The following is a 19807-nucleotide window of genomic DNA, read 5'->3' as shown; positions in this document are numbered from 1 at the left end:
CTGACCTTGTAATCTGGCCAAGGTTTTGGTTTATTATATTTTGACAAGTCTTAATAGGAATAAAATCGTGAATGTTTTGGTGATTAAATCTTTTAATTCTCCTCTTTGCTTTTTTGAGTAAAGTAGATTCTCAGGTCACTTTCCCACCTAAGCATATTTAAGGCAAACTTAGTTCTTGTAGTCTTTCTGCTTCACTTTTAAATGTGAAGTCTTATAAAAAATGGTATTGAATTACTTTTAAAATTCTGAACTGGAAGAATTTGGGGTCAACATTTTGATGCTCTGACCCTTTTATAGATTAAAAATTATTTTAAAATTATCAAAGAAGAGAATGAACAGTACAGATTTCTTTTGTGGCAAAGTAATAGTGGGTACTTTTGTCTAGCAAAGTTTAGGGACTGGCATATATATATATGTTTTTTCCACACCATCATTGCTGCAGAATGGGGATGGCATATTTAACAGACAAAAATCTAGTGTTACAATGAGAATAGTATAATGTGAATATCAGATAAATGGATGAAAATAAAGTGTTTTGTTTTTGAAAAATTATATAAATTAAGAAAAAATGAGTATTTCAGTATTTTAACCAGAAAATTCTGGCTTATTAAACATTATCTCTGCTTACTTTTGAATTTTCTTTTGGGTATTTTGTTTGTCATTTTATCTATAGCCGAATTAAGAAAGTGGTTTCCATCTATGGAAGCAGCATTGATGTGGAACTCCAGCAGAGGGCAGTAGAATATAATGCACTTTTCAAGAAATATGACCACATGAGGTGAGCGAAAGAAACTAAGAAATGCGTCTATCTCTTAGCATCCTGACTAAATTGTCATGGTAATCCGTAAAGAAGATTGATTCCTTGTGCTTTATTTATTTATTTATTTTTTTTGAGGCGGAGTCTCGCTCTGTTGCCCAGGCTGGAGTTCAGTGGTGCGATCTCGGCTCACTGCAGGCTCCGCCCCCTGGGGTTCACACCATTCTCCTGCCTCAGCCTCCCGCGTAGCTGGGACTACAGGTGCCCGCCACCTCGCCCGGCTAATTTTTTGTATTTTTAGTAGAGACGGGGTTTCACCGTGTTAGCCAGGATGGTCTCAATCTCCTGACCTCGTGATCTGCCTGCCTTGGCCTCCCAAAGTGCTGGGATTACAGGCTTGAGCCACCGCGCCCGGCCGCCCTTGTGCTTTATTAATTGGTCTTCATATGCCTGTTTAGTTCTAATTGCTTGGCTGCTTCTGTTTTGTCCATCTTCTATTCTGCCTAGTCTCTAAAGAAATAAATTAACTCCCTTTCATTCCACCTCCAACCCTTACATTTTATTTGGTATGGAAAGTTTGCTTTATTTTCTATTTTATTTAGTTAAGAAGTGGGAGGCCGGGCGTGGTGGCTCACGCCTGTAATCCCAGCACTTTGGGAGGCCGAGGTGGGCAGATCACGAGGTCAAGAGATCGAGACCATCCTGGCCAACATGGTGAAACCCCGTCTCTACTAAAAATACAAAAAAATTAGTTGGGCATGGTGGCGCATGCCTGTATTCTCAGCTACTTGGGAGGCTGACACAGGAGAATCATTTGAACCTGGAAGGCGGATGTTGCAGTGAGCCAAGATTACGCCACTGCACTCCAGCCTGGCGACAGAGCAAGACTCTTGTCTCAAAAAAAAAAAGAAGAAGTGGGAGTTGTATTTTTTCAAGACAAATAATCTCATTCAAATTCTTCTACTGTTAACATTCTAGTGTTTGGGTCATCTTTTTTTCTTCTATTATGCAGTATCTTCTTGACTGTTAATACCTATGGATTTACCTTTCTTTCATCTCAATCTCTCTACCACTGAAATACATGCTTTGGGATTTAGCTGGACAGTCTGTTTATTCAAGATTTTTTTTGCCTGCCCTTAATCCAGCCAGGAATTTAGGTCATGTATTCTTGTAATTTACCTTCTATTTTAGTGTGTGTGTTGGATTGGGAGGGGAGATAGATCTCCATGCTTGGGCTCAGCATAGTTAATGGTGATTATTTTGGGTAGGGAATCTAGGTTGACTGCCTAGAATTTAACCACTTCAGATTCTTCTAGGTCTGCCCTACTTGAGAGAATGCCTGTCATGGAAAAAGTGACCACAAATGGCCCTACTGAGATTGTGCAGACAAATGGAGAGACAGAACCAGCTCCACTAGAGACCAAACCGCCACCCTCTGGGCCACAGCCCACCAGCCAGGTAGCCAGCCTTTCACTTGCTCATCTGGGGCTTCTTACGATTTTATAGTCCCTTACAGCTTTTCTCTTAGCTGAGTCCCTTTAATGTTCCTGGGTTGGTTGATGATTTCCTTCCTTATTTTTACATATTAAAAGAGCTTTGCATTAGATGTATACTAGACAAATCCAATAATAATGAATTGAGGTGTTGTTACCTTGTTTAGGCCAATGATTTATTGGATTTGTTGGGAGGAAATGACATAACACCTGTTATTCCAACTGCACCTACAAGCAAACCATCTTCTGCTGGTGGAGAACTTCTTGATTTGCTGGGAGACATCAACCTTACAGGTGAGGCCAGTCTGGAGCTATTTAATACCTGGGAAAAGATAGAGCCTCAGGGTAAAACTAAACTGAGCTCAGACTTTCCAGCACATGAATCATTTGAAGATGGGAGAGGCTAAATCAGAAGCAAAAGTCAAATCTTCACAATATCTGGGTTATATGTTGTCATGCTAATGCTCTAAAGATAATTTATAGAGATTTCTTAAAGGCAAACTTCTAATTTTGGATGAGTAAATTATTCATAGTGTTTTAAGATAGAAACTACTTTCCCTGGCTGGGCACAGTGGCTCATGCCTGTAATCCCAGCACTTTAGGAGGCAGAGGCAGGCGGATCACCTGAGGTCAGGAGTTTTAGACCAGCCTGGCCAACATGGTGAAATGCCATCTCTACTAAAAATACAATTAGCTGGGTGCAGTGGTGCCTGCCTATAATCCCAGCTACTCTGGAGGCTGAGGCAGGAGAATCGCTTGAACCTGAGAGACGGAGGTTGCAGTGAGCCGAGATTGCGCCACTGTGTACTGCAGCCTGGGTGACAGAGCAAGACTGTGTTTCCAAAAAAGAAAAAAAAAACAAAACACTTTCTCTTTCAAGCTCAAAAAATATATCCCATATCACCTTTGCTTTTAGTGTCCCAAGACATGACTTCTTCTTGGTTCCTTCCCATTCATGATTAGTTTTCAGTAGCTATGGCCATTTGTGGAGAGATGTTAACCTGCTACTTACCTCTTATCTTACTTCCCTTCCACACTTTCTGTAATTAAAGCAACTGAAGGGCAATTACTGATAATATTCAAACATAACTTTTCATTTGGGAATATTTTTTCTTTTGTTTATATATACCAGTCATTCGTAATAGGCATGTTCAGCAATATGATAAACCCGAGTCCAATACAACTTTTATTTTGAGATGGAGTCTCGCTCTGTTGCACAGGCTGGAGTGCAGTGGCGCGATCTCGACTCACTGCAACCTCCGCCTCCCGGGTTCAAGCGATTCTTCTGCCTCAGCCTCCTGAGTAGCTGGGATCACAGGCACGCACCACCATGCCCTGGCTAATTTTCGTATTTTTAGTAGAGATGGGGTTTCTCCATGTTGGTCAGGCTGGTCCTGAACTCCTGACCTCATGATCCCCCTGCCTCGGCCTCCCAAAATGCTGGGATCACAGGCGTGAGCCACTTCGCCTGGCCTTTTTTTTTTTTTTGAGACTGAGTCTCACTCTGTCACCCAGGCTGGAGTGCAGTAGCATGATCTTGGCTCACTGCAGCCTCTGCCACCTGGGTTCAGGCAGGTCTCCTACCTCAGCCTCCTGAGTAGCTGGGATGACAGGCGCCTGCTACTGTGCCTGGCTAATTTTTGTAGTTTTAGTAGAGACAGGGTTTCACCATGTAGGCCAGGCTGGTCCTGACCTCGTGATCCACCGGCCTCAGCCTCCCAAAGTGCTGGGATTACAGGTGTGAGCCACCACACCTGGCCTATAACTTCTATCCTAAATTACAGTATAAAGTATAGCTGAAAGGTTAAAGTGTCTTTTTTTTTTTTTGAGACAGAGTGTCACTCTGTCAGCCGGGCTGGAGTACAGTGGGACTATCTCGGCTCACTTCAACCTCTGCCTCCCGGGTTCAAGTAAGCCTCCTGCCTCAGTCCCCTGAGTAGCTGGGATTATAGGCGAATGCCACCATGCCCGGCTAATTTTTTGTATTTTTAGTAGAGACGGGGTTTTGCCATCTTCTTTAAGAGGATAATGAAGAGTTAAAGCATACATGACCTTGAGTAAAAAATAGACATAAGATAACAAGTTGCATGGTTAGCTAAGCTCATTCCCACAGGCTGATTTTTTTTTCCTAATACAGTGGAGTCACAGAGTATAGGATTTATGTCTGTGTCTTAAAAAAATTTCAAAATGTTACTTGTCATGTACTTACGAATCATTTACAAATGGTCAATTTCAAATCCTCAAATGTCAAAGCTGTACTGGATAACTGGCAAAGAAAAAACAACCCCATAGTTGGCCGAGCGCGTGGCTCACGCTTGTAATCCCAGCACTTTGGGAGGCTGAGGTGGGCGGATCACGAGGTCAGGAGATCGAGACCACGGTGAAACCCCATCTCTACAAAAAATACAAAAAATTAGCCGGGCGTGGTGGCGGGCGCCTGTAGTCCCAGCTACTCGGAGAGGCTGAGGCAGGAGAATGGCGTGAACCCGGGAGGCGGAGCTTGCAGTGAGCCGGGATTGCGCCACTGCACTCCAGCCTGGGCGACAGAGCGAGACTCCGTCTCAAAAAAAAAAAAGAAAAAGAAAAAAACAACCCCATAGTTAAACCATAGCATATACTTCACCTAATATGTTAGTATTTCCATGTTAGTATATAGCCTTCATAATTATAATTTTAGGTGACTAATACTTTATCAATAAGTTTGCTGTATTTACTCAGTTCCTTAGTATTGGGTAGTTTGGCTTTTTTTTTTTTTTTTTTTTGAAACAGAATCTTGCTTTGTTGCCCAGGCTGGAGTGCAGCAGCACGGTCTCAGCTCACTGCAACCTCTACCTCCTGGGTTCAAGTGATTCTCCTGCCTCAGCCTCCCGAGTAGTTGGGATTTATAGGCACGTGCCACCATGCCCAGCTAAGTTTTGTATTTTTTTTTTTTAGTAGAGATGGGGTTTCACCATGTTGGCCGGGCTGGTCTTGAACTCCTGACCTCAAATGATCCTCCCGCCTTGGCCTCCCAAAGTGCTGGGATTACAGGCATGAGTCACCGCACCTGGCCAGTATGGGGTATTTTGTTTCTAGATTTTTCTTACCTAGCGGCCTTAACAAATATTACATCAATTTGTTCTTATTTTAGATTAATTTCTTAGACTAAGTGACTTAGTCTTTCTGAGTCTGGTTAAAATTAGGATGATTAATACTTACTCCATAAGATAAATATCTTATGTGAGGCCCATTGACCTATTCAGTGCATGATACATAGTAGGCACTTGGTAAATATTATTTACCTTTTCCTCAATTTATATGTTTAACTGCATAGTCATAAGCATTGTATATTATCATTTTAAAAAGCCCTATTGGGTGAAAATTTGGTCCTGTTATATTTTATTTTTATTATTATTTTTTAAATTTTGTAGCCCTCTGCCAGGCTTGGTCAGCAGAGAGAGAGGCCCTATTATTTTTTGATCACGGAGAATGTTTATTATTTATTCACATATTTGTATTATAGATGAGGTTCCTTTCTGAACATTCTTCTTGTATCCTTAGCTCATTTATTGTGGAGTCTTTTCTTTTTGTTCCTACTGTCTTGTTTTCCTAGTGTTACATGTTAAAGCAAAATGATAAAATGTTAAAAAGTCTGGGTTTTCTTTCCTTATTCATAATGTTTTTAAGATGTTTTTCCACTTTTTACATTGTTTTAAAATTTTGAATTCTAGATTTCTTAATTTATCATTACAGCTTTACCCCATTATATAGAAATTTAAGTTAGTAGAAATTCAGAAATGGATTTATCATGTGTTTTTAAAGGGTTTGGAGCAGTAAGTTTCTGCTCTTCTCTTAAACTACCTTGCTATACTTTTACAGGGCAAAAAAAAGTGAAAATTTGAGGGAGCTGGGGACCTATATGCTGCCTGTATCTTGAGTAGCCTCTGATTTTCCATGAGAACACATATCTAAAATTGTTTTGAAAATGGGAATTGGGGGAAATTTTCTCAATTTGATTTTTTAGACTAGGAAAACTGTATGAATATTTCTTTGTCTACTTCATTGATAATCTGCTGGACTGCACAAATGGTGTTTGCATTTATTCTACTTCTTGTGCTTGCTTAGCCACCTGTATTTCTGTTTTCTTTGCTAATTTTTAATATGTGATTAACTTTTTTTTTGTTTTTGAGATGGTGTCTTGCTCTGTCACCCAGGCTGGAGTGCAATGGTGTGATCTTGGCTCACTGCAACCTTTGCCTCCCAGATTTAAGCGATTCTCCTGCCTCAGCCTCCCGAGTGGCTGGGACTACAGGCGCGTGCCACCACACCTGGCTAATTTTTGTATTTTTAGTAGAGATGGGGTTTCGCTATGTTGGCCAGGCTGGTCTCAAACTCCTGACCTCAGGTGATCCACCCGCCTTGGCCTCCCAAAGTGCTGGGATTACAGGCATGAGCCATCATGCCCAGCCTGTCATTTACTTTTCTGGTGTTCTTTGGTATCTTTTTTCCCCCTCATTCTTGCTGTCAATTTCTTAAAAAAAAAAAGATGATATTCTAGCCTTCCTTTATTTCACTGTGATAGTTCTTTTTTAAATGGCATATTTTCAGTTAATTTCACAAGTAGTTTGAAATCTATTTAAATATAAAATACATTCTCTTAATTTTGCTGAATTTTCTTATGCTGCTTCTTCAAATCTTGGTATCTCTCATGTTCTATGAATTATCTTCTATTGTATGATTGTCAAGTTGTTCTTATTTGGAAAGATTAAATAAGAATGGTAATCTATTTCTTTTTCCCACCCCACTTTATACCACCCCTCACAGGGTGCGTGTGTGTGTGTTAAAATTTTATTATATAGCATTTAACATCTACAAAATTTAATGAATGTTTTGATCTACCTAGTTTGTAAAATAAAATATTGAGGGTTGATATTCTTTGTGTATTTCCCTCTCATCCCATTTCTTTTTGATTCCAGACGTAACTACTGTCTGTCCTAAAGTAGTGTTTAACATTGGTGTTTGCCATTCCTGTGCATTTCTTGATATAGTATGTAGTACTATTTTGCCAATTTTTACCTTTTTAGACATGGTATCCAACTGAATGTGTTCTTTTTTGCACCTTTTTTTGCTAAACATTGTAATTGTGAGAATGAGTTATGAATAATCCATGTTAAGTGTATTTCTGGTGAATTCACTTTTTACTGTTGTACATGTGTAGTATTTTAGTATATCAATATATCAGTTTACTTATTCATTATCAAGATGGCAGACATTTTGATTGTTTCCAGTATTTCACCATTAGGAGTGTTCCTGCTGTGAATGCTTGTGGATGTATCTCCCAGTGAACACATGCAAGGATTAATTAAAAGCATTCCTAAGAAGGGGTAATCGGTTCTCAACTGGGGAAGATTTTGTCCTCCAGAGGTTGGCAGTGTCTGAAGATATTTTTGGTTGTTACAACTGGGAGGATGCTACCGTCTAATGCATAAAAGCCCAGGAGTGCTACTTAATATCCTACAATAAACAAGGCAGCCCCCTACAACAAAGAATTAGGAAACCTAAAAGCTATTACTGTCAATGTTGAGAAACCTCAATTTAAGGATATACTGATGTTCAACTCTACTGTTGCCAAATTACTCTCTAGATTGGTTGTGCCAGTTTACCTTCCTATAGCAGAGCTTAAAATTTCCCATCGTTCCATCTTCTTGCCAACATCTGGAATTATCAGACATCGAAATTTTCACCATTCTGATAGACATGAGGTAGTATCTCACTATAATTTTAAATTCCACTTCCATCATTACTGGTAAAATTGAGCATCTTTTTGTAAGATTCCCTTTTCATTCAGGTTTCCTCTTTTGTGACTTGTGTGTTTTTATATCTTGACACTTTTAAATTGGGTTATCTGTTCCTTATTGGTTTATAGAAGACAGTTATCATTTGGATACTTATCCATTTATTACTGTATAGCAAACATTTTCTCCTGTCTGTGGGCTCTCTCTCTTTACTTTTTTTTTTTTTTTTTTTTTTTTTTTTTTGCGACAGAGTCTCACTCTGTCCCCCAGGCTGGAGTACAGTGGTGCAAGCTCAGTGCAGCCTCAACTTCCCAGGCTCCAGTGATCCTCCCACTGCAGTCTCCCAAGTAGCTGGGACTACAGGTGCACACCATGCCCGGATAATTTTTTTTTTGTTTTGTTTTGTTTTTTTTTTGTAGAGACAGGGTCTTGCCATGTTGCTCAGACTGTACTTTTTCTTACAGTATTTTTTAATAAACAGAAGTTGCTCGTTTTAAAGTACTTGAGTTTTTAGTTCTTTCTCTTTGTGGTCTATGCTTTTTGCATCTTGTTTAAGGAATCTTTTCCTTAACCTGAGACTGAAGTAATTTTCCCTATAATTTCTTGGTAAGCTTTGTCATGCTGCCTAAGGTTAACTTTCCATTAAAATATTTCCTTTAGGTGCTCCAGCTGCTGCTCCTGCCCCTGCCTCAGTCCCACAGATATCCCAGCCCCCCTTTTTGTTGGATGGGCTTTCATCACAGCCTCTCTTCAATGATATTGCTGCAGGTACGATGACTGTTGTTACCATCATTACATGGAGCACTGAGTAATGAGAGGTGGTTATTAAGAAAAAGAAGTAATAATTCTACAAGCATTAGGCTGACTACAATAAGACTTATCTTCCTGTACTTTCTCAGGCATTCCCTCCATCACAGCATACAGTAAGAATGGCTTGAAGATAGAATTCACCTTTGAACGGTCAAATACCAACCCCAGTGTAACAGTGATAACGATACAGGCCTCCAACAGCACAGAGCTAGATATGACGGACTTTGTTTTCCAAGCTGCGGTACCAAAGGTACTACAATGTCTTTAGATGTTTCCTTTGATTAAAGATTGGCTTTTTTTTTTTTTTTTCATGTGTTTGGTAAAGGATATGTTTTAATGTTTACAGATTAAATTTGCAGACTTAATTCAAACTAACAATAATGTAACTTATGGTTCATGGAAGCATATCATTTTTAGTGAATAATTTTTACTAGGTTACAAGTATTCTGATGGTTAGTATTGTAGGATAAAGAAAAACAATTCTAATAGTAGTGAGAGCAGAATTCTACGAGGTGATCAGTTAATGCTTAGGGCATTGAGGATAGGTTAGGCTTTAGTAATACAGTGTTAAAGACCTAAAAACATAAAATATGGCATAGAATTAAAGTTAAGTAAGATGGGAAACTTTGTCTGTCTGGTATTATCTTCTAGTTAACCAGATCAGAATTGAAATTTTTTGTCTCGATACATAAGTGAGAGAAACATTCCTCCTTCATTAACATCCAATTTATTATAGATAATAGTAACTGTTTTTGTGAATCAAGGTTTGGTCTACACCAAATTTTAGTTTAAGGATATTTATGTTCATTTTTGAATAGTGAAAAATCTTGAGGCCGGGTGCAGTGGCTCACGGCTGCAATCCCAGTACTTTGGGAGGCTAAGGCAGGCAGATCACTTGAGATCAGGAGTTCGAGAACCTGGCCAATGTGGTGAAACTCCCGTCTCTACTGAAAGTACAAAAAAAAAAAATTAGCCCGGCGTGGTGGCAGTTTCCTCTAATCCCAACTACTTGGGAGGCTGATGAGGAAGGAGAATCACTTGAACCCAGGAGGCTGAGGATGCAGTGAGCTCAGATTATGCCACTGCACTCCAGCCCGCGTGACGGAGCGAGACTCCATCTCAAAACAAACAAAGAGTTCTGAATAAAGAAAAGTTGAGAATGAGGAGTGGGTAGTTTTTCTTAAAAAGATGAGACAGTATTTTAGGCTGCTATCTGGTCTTTATTGGTATTCAGTTCTGCTCTTATAGTACAGAAACAGCTGTAGATGACGTAAATGAATGAACATAGTTCTGTTCCAATAAAATGTTATTTGCAAAATCAGATGTTGGGCCATTCTTGGCCAATCGGCCATAGTTTGCCAACCACTGGTTTAGACTAAGCTAACCTAATCTTGGCAGTGGCATGTGAAATATGGCATTTAGACATTCCGACAACACACTTTTGGAAATTGAGGATGTTTTCTTTGTTTGTGGGTACTGCTGACTTTGCAGTCTTTTTTTATTTTTTCCCCGTCCTCTGACTCTCATGCAACCTTCTTTGCTTACACTTTGTAGGAACCAGAATAATTTAGATGTTTAAGAAGCAGTTAGCTGGACACGGTGTCTCATGCCTGTAATCCCAGCAATTTGGGAGGCTGAGGCGGGTGGATCGCTTGAGCTCAGGAGTTTGAGACCAGCTTGGGCAACATGGTGAAACCCCATCTTTACCAAAAATACAAAAAATTAGCCAGGTGCAATGGTGTGTGCCTGTGGTCCCAGCTACTCAGGAGGCTGAGGTGGGAGACTCACTTGAACCCAGGAGGTGGAAGTTGCAGTGAGCCAAGATCATGCTACTGCACTTTAGCCTGGGTGATAGAGTGAGACCCTGTCCAAAGAAAAAAAAAAGAAATAAAAAAAAAAAAGGGGAGCAGTAGTGTCAAGTGGTAGAAGACCACTAATGAACTCTAGAGCCATTCTGTTTGGATTTTAATACTAGTTGTATGACATGAAGAAAGTCACTGAACCTCTATGCCTCAGTGTCTTCATTTGCAAAGAGGGTGGTGATAATGATAGCCACTTCCTAAGGTTGCTTAAAGGAATAAATAAGTTTTTTGAATCAGGCACTGTTTGAAGCACTTTTCATCCATTCAGTGCTCAGTATATTTAGTTTCTTCAACTTAGGTTTTATACTTGTTACTTTAGGCTGCTGCTCTAGTGACTTACCACCTCTGCTATTAAAACATGACCTATTTTTGGTGGTGTACTGTACAGTGCAGCATGATAATGTATTTTCAACTTAAAGTGTCATATTTTGCCGGGCACGGTAGCTCACGCCCAGCACTTTGGGAGGCCGAGGCGGGCGGATCACGAGGTCAGGAGATTGAGACCATCCTGGCTAACACGGTGAAACCCCGTCTCTACTAAAAATAAAAAAAAAATTAGCCTGGCGAGCTGGGAGCAGTGGCTCACGCCTATAATCCCAGCACTTTGGGAGGCTGAGGCGGCCGGATCACAAGGTCAGGAGATCGAGACCATCCTGGCTAACATGGTGAAACCCTGTCTCTACTAAAAATACAAAAAAAAAAAAAAAAAAAATTAGCTGGGCATGGTGGCGGGCACCTGTAGTCTCAGCTACTTGGGAGGCTGAGGCAGGAGAATGGCGTGAGCCCAGGAGGCGGAGCTTGCAGTGAGCCGAGATCGCCCCACTGGACTCCAGCCTGGGCAACAGAGCGAGACTCGTCTCAAAAATAAATAAATAAATAATAAATTAGCCAGATTTGGTTGCGGGCCGCCTATAGTCTCAGCTACTTGGGAGGCTGAGGCAGGAGAATGGCGTGAACCTGGGAGGCGGAGCTTGCAGTGAGGGGAGATCGCGCCATTGCACTCCAGCCTGGGCGACAGAGGGAGACTCCGTCTAAAAAAAAAAAGTCATATTTTATAGGTTCTACTATGTACTATTTTCGTGTTTTAATGTTTCTAAAATTAGGGTACATTTAAAAATTGGTATCTTGTCATAATTCAATGGGCAGCATGTTTTCTATCTCAGTGGTACATAAAATAATGGTGTGAATTACAACTGGTGGTAGCTTACATTTAATGAAATATGGTAGTAATTAATAGTACTTTAGCTTACATAATTTAATGTGGCAGAATTATGAATAAGACCATATATATATATATATATATATATATATTTTTTTTTTTTTTTTTTTTTTTTTTTTTTTGAGACGGAGTCTTGCTCTGTTGCCCAGGATGGAGTGCAGTGGCACAGTCTCGGCTTACCACAACCTCCACCTCCTGGGTTCAAGCGATTCTCCTGCCTCAGCCTCCCGAGTAGCTGGGACTACAGGCATGTGCCACCATGCCCAGCTAATTTTTGTATTTTTAGTAGAGACAGATTTCACTGTGTTGGCCAGGCTGGTCTCAAACTCCTGACCTCGTGATCCACTCGCCTCGACCTCCTAAAGTGCTGGGATTACAGGCATGAGCCACCACACCCGGCCAGCACTTTCATCTCTTATTTCTATAAGTAAGCAAATAAACCCTACCAGCATTCAACAAATTAATAGTGTTTGGCTTATGTAGGTCTTTTGCTGCATAGGCTGGTTCTGCAAGTCTTTCCTTCCCTTCTGTCATGTGGAGAGGAGGCTCTGACACATTCTAGATTATGCAGGCTTTAAAAAACAAAAGTTCAAGTCTCTGCGTCCCAGTCATCCAATCACACAAAAGCCTAAAAGCTTATAGTTGGTGACCAGTACGTTGGTTTGCTATTTTTGGAAAGCTTTTCTTTTGGTTTCTTTCTGGCTGTTTTTTTAAGCCAAAAGCACCCATATTTTACTTGCATAGTTGATCAGTTACTATTAAGTGAAGTTGCCAAAACAAGAATTGGTCAGCTTTTGAAAAGAGGTAGGCTAGAATTCCTTCTGCCAGAAAGGAGAATGTGGTTTATTGCTAGATGTCATGATCAAAGAACCGAACAGTGGATTTTTACAAATACCACAGTGAGTCAGCTCACGTGCTGTGAATTCCTGATATCTAGAAAACAAGTAGTAGGCAAAACTTAGTAGTAGTGAAATCTGTTACTTGACCCATCATCTGGGTGTCTAAATGTTTTTTGATATCTCTGACCTAGCACTGTGTATTTCTTTTTCTGAAGAGTGCCCTTTGTTCCACCCTAGACATTCCAGCTGCAGCTCTTGTCTCCTAGCAGCAGCATTGTCCCAGCATTTAACACGGGGACCATCACACAAGTCATTAAAGTTCTGAACCCTCAGAAGGTGAGTAGCACATTTGTAGCCAATATCTGAGCCAAAGTATAAGCATATTTCCCAAAATAAAATTCTGCTTTGTTTCTTTAGGTTTTTCTGACTCATAGTTAGAGAAGAGATCAATGAAAATGCCTGGTCTAACTTCCTTGCTCTTTCGTAAATAACAAATGGAACCCAGAGACATCAGGTGGCTTAGTGGCATCTTATTAAAATGCAACTTCAAAAAAAGCTAGATTAAAGGTCTAGTTTTTGGGGGTAGGGGAGAAGCTTAGACATTTTAATTTATACACAAGTTGAAATCTGAGGTAAGAGCATTTGTTGAAACCAAATACCTACATTTACTGCTACAGTTATTAAGTATGAATAGCAAAAATAGAGGCATTTTAAATGAAGCAGCCAAATGAAAAATAGCTTTAGAAACTGAAATTAAGCAATATTTTTATTATCTCTTCTCAAAGAAATAAGCTCACCTTAATAGTAATCAATTGGTTCTCAAACAGTTTTTGAAAATGGTTCAGAGAATTTCCTTAATAGAGCTCTACTAGTTGCTCATAAATAACATTATACTTTCTCTTGTAACACTTGCCTTTCCTCTGCTATTCACTATATTTTGAGCATCTGCCTCTATAGTACAAGCACAAATTCCTTTGACCATCTGATACAGAGTAAAAAATTTCTTAGTGCATTTGTATTTGAAATCTGCCACATAAAGTAAAAAGTACCTAATTGAGTTCTCTTAAAACTACTGCTATTACCTGTGAGTTAAGTCATTTTTTAAAATTTCATGCTTTAGGAACAAAAGGTCACGTTCACATTTACTATAGGTTTTTCAGATAAAGCAACAGTATATCTGAATGGAGAGTATACGATGAGTATATGTTCACCTCATTTTTTAAGAGACTTGGATACAAGGTTTGAATCTTTTTGAAAAGGACTCAGCAAAATGTTACTAGGAGAATGCTCCATGGTGGCTCACGCCTATAATGCCAGCCCTTTAGGAGGCTGAGGCAAGCGTATCACCTGAGGTCAGGAGTTCAAGACCAGCCTGGCCAACATGATGAAACCCCGTCTCTACTAAAAATAAAAATATTAGCCTGGTGTGGCGGTGAGCACCTGCAACCCCAGCTACTCTGGAGGCTGAGGCAGGAGACTTGCTTGAACCTGGGAGGTGGGGGTTGCAGTGAGCCAAGATTGTGCCACTGCACTCCAGCCTGGGCAATAAGAGCAAAACCCTGTTTCAAAAAAAAAAGAAAGAAGAGAAAAAGTGCTCCTAAGGGGTTCTGTCCTTTTAATGCAGTTCAAGGATTAAAGCTAACCACGTGTTCTAGAGATGCGCTTTCTCTACTTGGTGGCATGACATTGTTAGCTTCTTGGCTCAAGCCTAGAGTACTAGGTGTTTTTTGTTGTTGTTTACCTGTCATTCTTAACAAAAAGCTTTGCTTTAAGTTTTAACCTCTAAGATTAAAAGTCTATTTGTGGACTGGACAGATTCTGGAGATTTTATATCAATATATAAATTGCACTTCTCGGCCAGGCGCGGTGGTTCAAGCCTGAAATCCCAGCACTTTGGGAGGCCGAGGTGGGCGGATCACGAGGTCAGGAGATCGAGACCATCCTGGCTAACACGGTGAAACCCCGTCTCTACTAAAAATACAAAAAAATTAGCCGGGCGTGTTGGCAGGCGCCTGTAGTCCTAGCTACTCGAGAGGCTGAGGTAGGAGAATGGCGTGAACCTGGGAGGTGGAGCTTGCAGTGAGCCCAGATCGCGCCACTGCACTCCAGCCTGGGGGACAGAGAAAGACTCCGTCTCAAAAAAAAAAAAAAAAAAGTAAATAAATAAATAAATTGCACTTCTCTTTTCCTCTTATAGCAACAGCTGCGAATGCGGATCAAGCTTACATATAATCACAAGGGCTCAGCAATGCAAGATCTAGCAGAAGTGAACAACTTTCCCCCTCAGTCCTGGCAATGAGGGTTTGGCACCATTCTCATTCTTATCCCACTCAATCAAAGGAACTCTGGGAAGGAGGTTGTGATTGCTGGCAAGTCCCCCCCAACTGTACCACGGGCATGAGGAGCTGAAGAGAACTGCTGAGGAGGATTTTCCTAAAGTTACTGCTGACCTTAAAGCATTGTTAAAGACTAATGTCCTCTCCTCCACTGTTGAGGCTGGCTGCTTCTGGAGGCTACTTTGCACTCTTCCTCTTCTCCTTTTTCCGCACTTCTCCACCCCTCCCACATTTACAGCCAGAATCAACATTCCCTGGGCCCCTGAGGAAATAAGCAGCTGGTCTGGAGGAGAGGACTGCAATCCATGGCGAAAAAACACTCACTTTGTCTCTGCAGCAAAGAGTTGCCCCTTCTTTCTACTGTTGTTTCTCTGTGGACTGGGCAAGGTGGGGTATTTATTCCTCACTAGCTGGGTTACCATCTTCAGGCACTTTTAACATCTGGCATTCGGAATGGAAACATAATAATGGACATTAGGGAGCCCTGCCTTTTTCTACTGGTTCCCCCAATGTTTGAAAGAGGCATTAGGCTCCTGGTAGCCTTTTCTGTGCATTGCTGTATACACACAGACACACACATGTATGTTTGTTATCAAGAACTGGTCAGACCTTGCGAGTTTATTTGTAAACACTGGACAGATGGAGTTAAAAAGAGCTTTTGTTGAGATTTGGCATGAAGGATATGGTGCTCTATTTGTAATAGAAACTTCCAAGGCTCTTCCAGCTCCCCTTTTTCTCCATTCTTTAGCTGTAGTCACGAATAGTGTCCATGATTTTCAAAATTGATTCCCTTTAAAGTGCAAAATGGTCACCTTCTAAAAGATACATTCATAGTTATTAATGACCCTATTCCCACCACAAATTTTAAAGTGCTCCTAAGCCCATAACTTGCCTGTTTGAACTATGGTAATGGGTGGAAGAGGAGTTCACCAGTTTTAAAGATCAGACTCTGTATCAAAAGTACCTTTGCCCTTAGGAAGAGTGAGTATTGGAGTCATCTGTTACTCCAAACCTCCCTTTTTATTTCTTGAGCCTGGCTTGGACCTTGGCATTCCGTTTGAATTCCTTCTAACTGGAACATTTGTGTTGTATCTGTAACACTGGCACTGAAATAAAGACCACACGGTTAAAGAAATCTTTCCATATTGTACTTTACGGTGTTGGAGTGAAGCCTTGTAGCTTCCGTACCCCTATGTCAGAGGAGGTCTTACGGAGACCATAGGGTAGGAATAGCCTTTCCTCAGTCTGAGAAATTGGTCTCTTTTAAAAGACGAATCTCATGAATATTCACATCAAAGACTTGAGCTTTTTAAACTAGTGAGAGTGCCAAGTGCTTTTTAGAAAGGACCCATGTGTTATCAAACTTTGAAATTGAGTTGCTGGAATGAAGTAGAGGTGACTCTCTCTGTGGTACACATTGAATGTACTATGTATGTTCAAGTATTCAGGTGCCATGTCTTATATACTGAAGAAAGAAAAAGTGAGGCCCACCTTGCTCTTACAATGTTTGCAATTGTTACTGTATTGAATACAGTATAATGACTACTATCGCTTCAATCTTAAACCTGGAAACAAATATCCCTTTCTGTCCCCTTCATTTCACCAAGCCTTTACTTAAAATCTTCAGTGTCTTGTCAAATCTAGCTCTGTATCAGATGCTGGACTATTCCGAACATTTGACAAACTGGAGTTGAACTAAAGGCTCCACAGGGGAAAGTTTCTGGTCTTACTAGTGTGTATGAGCAAGATCTGCTAAAACTTACTCCACTGGGTAAATGGTTGACTGAGTCAAGAACAGGATATTATCTCCTGCATAGTTTTCAGTAATGTAAGTGTGGACTAGTGCATATTTCAGACAACTGCTCTGCCTGTGCAATGAAAAATAGCCTTTAAGGGTTTCTTTGCAGACTGATTTCATTGGATGGATACTTAATGCTGTGAAACATGATAGGATTAACATAATGTTGGTGGATTTCTTGAATAGAATTTGTCTTAACATTCCTCTTTGTGTAGAGGCTTTATTTTCTCTCTTATATTTGTAGCTAACCAGCTCAGGTTTTTTTATTTGAACTGGGTTGAATCTCTGAAGAAATCTGTTCAAGACCATGCTATAAGACACTGTCAGCTAATGGAGCTGGGAAGGGTCTACTCTGCTGACAGAGCATTTCCTTGGGTGATCATAGTTTTGAGGTAGAGTTTATGATCATTCATAGCTTTGTCTAGAAGGAGTAAAATATCATGGCCTTAACACAAAGGGTGCTGCGTAGAATATGAATTGATTTTGGAATCTGAACACAAGCACCATACTGAAGGACTAGCAGCCAAATAACTGCCTAGGATACTGATGGTTGTGAAGACTGTTTCAAATGACTGGATCTTTGAAAGCTTCAGCGTGCCTTAGTTTCTAGGATCAGAATTAGTTTTCCTCTCACTTGGCCTTGCAGCTAAATGGAGAAATGTTTCAATTTCTTTGAATACTTGCACATTTCAATAATTCCTTTCCCGAGTATAACCATTCAAGGGGGAGCAAATTTGGATGGATTTACAACTTCAGAGGCATTGTGAGGAAAGAGCATTTTCCAAGGCTGTTTTGATAACCGTGGGGTGATAAGCAGTGAGCCCTCACACACTTTGACAATTTCACGTGCACTTGTACCTCATTATTTCCCTCTTCAAGAGTCGATTCTATTCTAGTCTCTGCCCCATCCCAGGGAATCCTAAGGGAGAATTAATTCATCTAAGTAATCTCAAAAAACTGTAGGAAGGGTGCTCTCCCTGAGAAGCTTCTCCCACAGTGCTTTGGTGCTGTTACCTTGAGGTGGTTTGGACAGTCACGGAAGTTTTAGGCTGTGCATAGTGATCATTTGTTAATTTTAAGGTCTTTCTCATTTAAAGAAACATTCCTCAGTGTAACATTTGGGAGGGGATTCTTTCCTCTTGCTAGTTTAAAGGTGTGATTCATACTCCTTGTTTGTCTCATTCATATATGAAAATAGACTTTTAAAACTGTCCAACACTAATGGTTTATATAACATGCTTCCCATTTTTTTTTGTGTCGTAGAAGAGATTGGAAGTTAGGGAGTACTACTTTCAAGGTTCAACTTCATTATCTTCTGCATTGGAAAATATTTGGGCCATGAGAACTAGGGGAAAGGAGTTTGAATGTGTGTATTTTTTTCTAGTGAATGTATTTTAACCACAGTGTCCTAAACTGAGAAAACTAGAGAGGAAAAAGTGGGTGTTCATGAACTTTGTGGTTGGGAGAGTGGTTTTACATGTCTGTGTATTCATGACTTTGGGAGTGGGGAGGATCATTGGAGAGAGAATTGCACAGAAAGTCCTGAAGTTTAAAACACTTTTGACCAGCTTTGGCTCGGGAGGGTGGGGCTGCTTGTAGAACTGGAAGTGAGTAACTTTTTCAAGCAATATCAGTGAGTGGGTCCCATCGACAGGGTTCCAGGACTGGAACACTTTAACAGAAGGAAATGCTGAAGCAGCTTGCACAGTTGCTTTACACACTTCCAAGAGGCTGATTCTGGCTTCAAGATGGAGCATTGGAGTTGGTTTTTTTTTTTTTTTTTTTTCCCCTCAACCTGCAGTTGCGCTTTGTGTGTTTTGTTTTTGTTTTCTATTTGGGGGCCCCATGGGAAAGAGCTTCTGAACTCTTTCCTTTATGAACTCCCACGGTGTTCCTATAAAGGCCTTTTTCTTTCATAGTGTTGTAAGTTACATCTTGATTATGCCCCATCACATCTTCTTTACTGTAAAAATATTAAAAAGCTGTTTCCAAGTGGGACAGCTAATGAAGCTCTAATTATTGCAGACATATTTTTGAGATGTAAAAAAAAAATTTAAAGTTAAATGATAAGTCTTAGAGGCGAGTGAGGAATAAAATGGATGTAAACATTTACATGGGATGCATTAGAATTCTGCTGTGTGTATTGTCTTTTGGTTGAAAAAATTATGAACAGTGACTAATAATAAAAAGTCAATACCCAATGATTTAAAATTTGCTTCCTTGCTTCTTACAATTGGATTAGAAGACTTAGATGAATTCTTATTCCAGAGGTTAAGCTAAACTTACTGACCTGTTAGTAATTCTTTTACACGTAAGTCTCACCAAGAAAGGCATTTGAACCACTTAAAAACTTGTGGTGGTAGCCAGACACGGCGGCTCACGCCTGTAATCCCAGCACTTTGGGAGGCCGAGGCGGGCAGATCACCTGAGGTTGGGAGTTTGAGACCAGCCTGATCAACATGGAGAATCCCCGTCTCTACTGAAAATAGAAAATTAGCCAGACATGGTGGCGCATGCCTGTAATCCCAGCTACTGGGGGGGCTGAGGCAGGAGAATTGCCTGAACCCAGGAGGTGGAGGTTACAGTGAGCCGAGATCACACCATTGCACTCCAGCCTGGGGTGACAAGAGTGAAACTTTGTCTCAAAAACAACAACAAAACAACAAACTTGTGTTATAGACAGTGAAAAAGTCCTAAGTGCAATTGGACATTTTAACTATAATATGATTAATTTAATGCTTAATCTTCTCCATAGGCCAATTTTCAAGGCAGAGAAATCAAGATGAAATGTATATTAAGGGTGGTTATGAGTTTTCTTTATAAGCTGCTTTTTGTGAATTGTTCAAGTATATCTGTGACTGGGCAGAGGAAGGCTTGACCAGTCAAAATGAGTTATATTTCATGGTCTGTTTTATATGA

The 19807-nt window shown here is 40.3% G+C and overlaps 1 protein-coding gene across 3 annotated transcripts in view; it reads left to right on the top strand.

The window, feature by feature from the left end:
- Nucleotides 1-19099, top strand: part of AP1G1 (adaptor related protein complex 1 subunit gamma 1) — an 82175-nt gene extending 63076 nt beyond the window's left edge. For 2 of the 3 annotated variants that reach the window (XM_030829684.1, XM_030829682.1), the window contains 7 exons: nucleotides 674-778; nucleotides 2074-2215; nucleotides 2418-2544; nucleotides 8685-8792; nucleotides 8924-9084; nucleotides 12992-13090; nucleotides 14952-19089. In XM_030829684.1, the coding sequence (XP_030685544.1) occupies nucleotides 674-778; nucleotides 2074-2215; nucleotides 2418-2544; nucleotides 8685-8792; nucleotides 8924-9084; nucleotides 12992-13090; nucleotides 14952-15053 (844 nt within the window). In that variant the 3' untranslated portion in view covers nucleotides 15054-19089. Of the gene's footprint in view, nucleotides 1-673; nucleotides 779-2073; nucleotides 2216-2417; nucleotides 2545-8684; nucleotides 8793-8923; nucleotides 9085-12991; nucleotides 13091-14951 lie in introns of all 3 variants that reach the window. The other variant, XM_030829688.1, reaches the window with a different exon arrangement.
- Nucleotides 19100-19807: the final 708 nt, after the last annotated feature.

Source organism: Nomascus leucogenys, chromosome 2 (assembly GCF_006542625.1).
Source record: "Nomascus leucogenys isolate Asia chromosome 2, Asia_NLE_v1, whole genome shotgun sequence".
NCBI lineage: Eukaryota > Metazoa > Chordata > Mammalia > Primates > Hylobatidae > Nomascus > Nomascus leucogenys.
The sequence above is the reverse complement of the archived record's forward strand: the minus strand, read 5'-3'. Positions and strand labels throughout refer to the sequence as shown.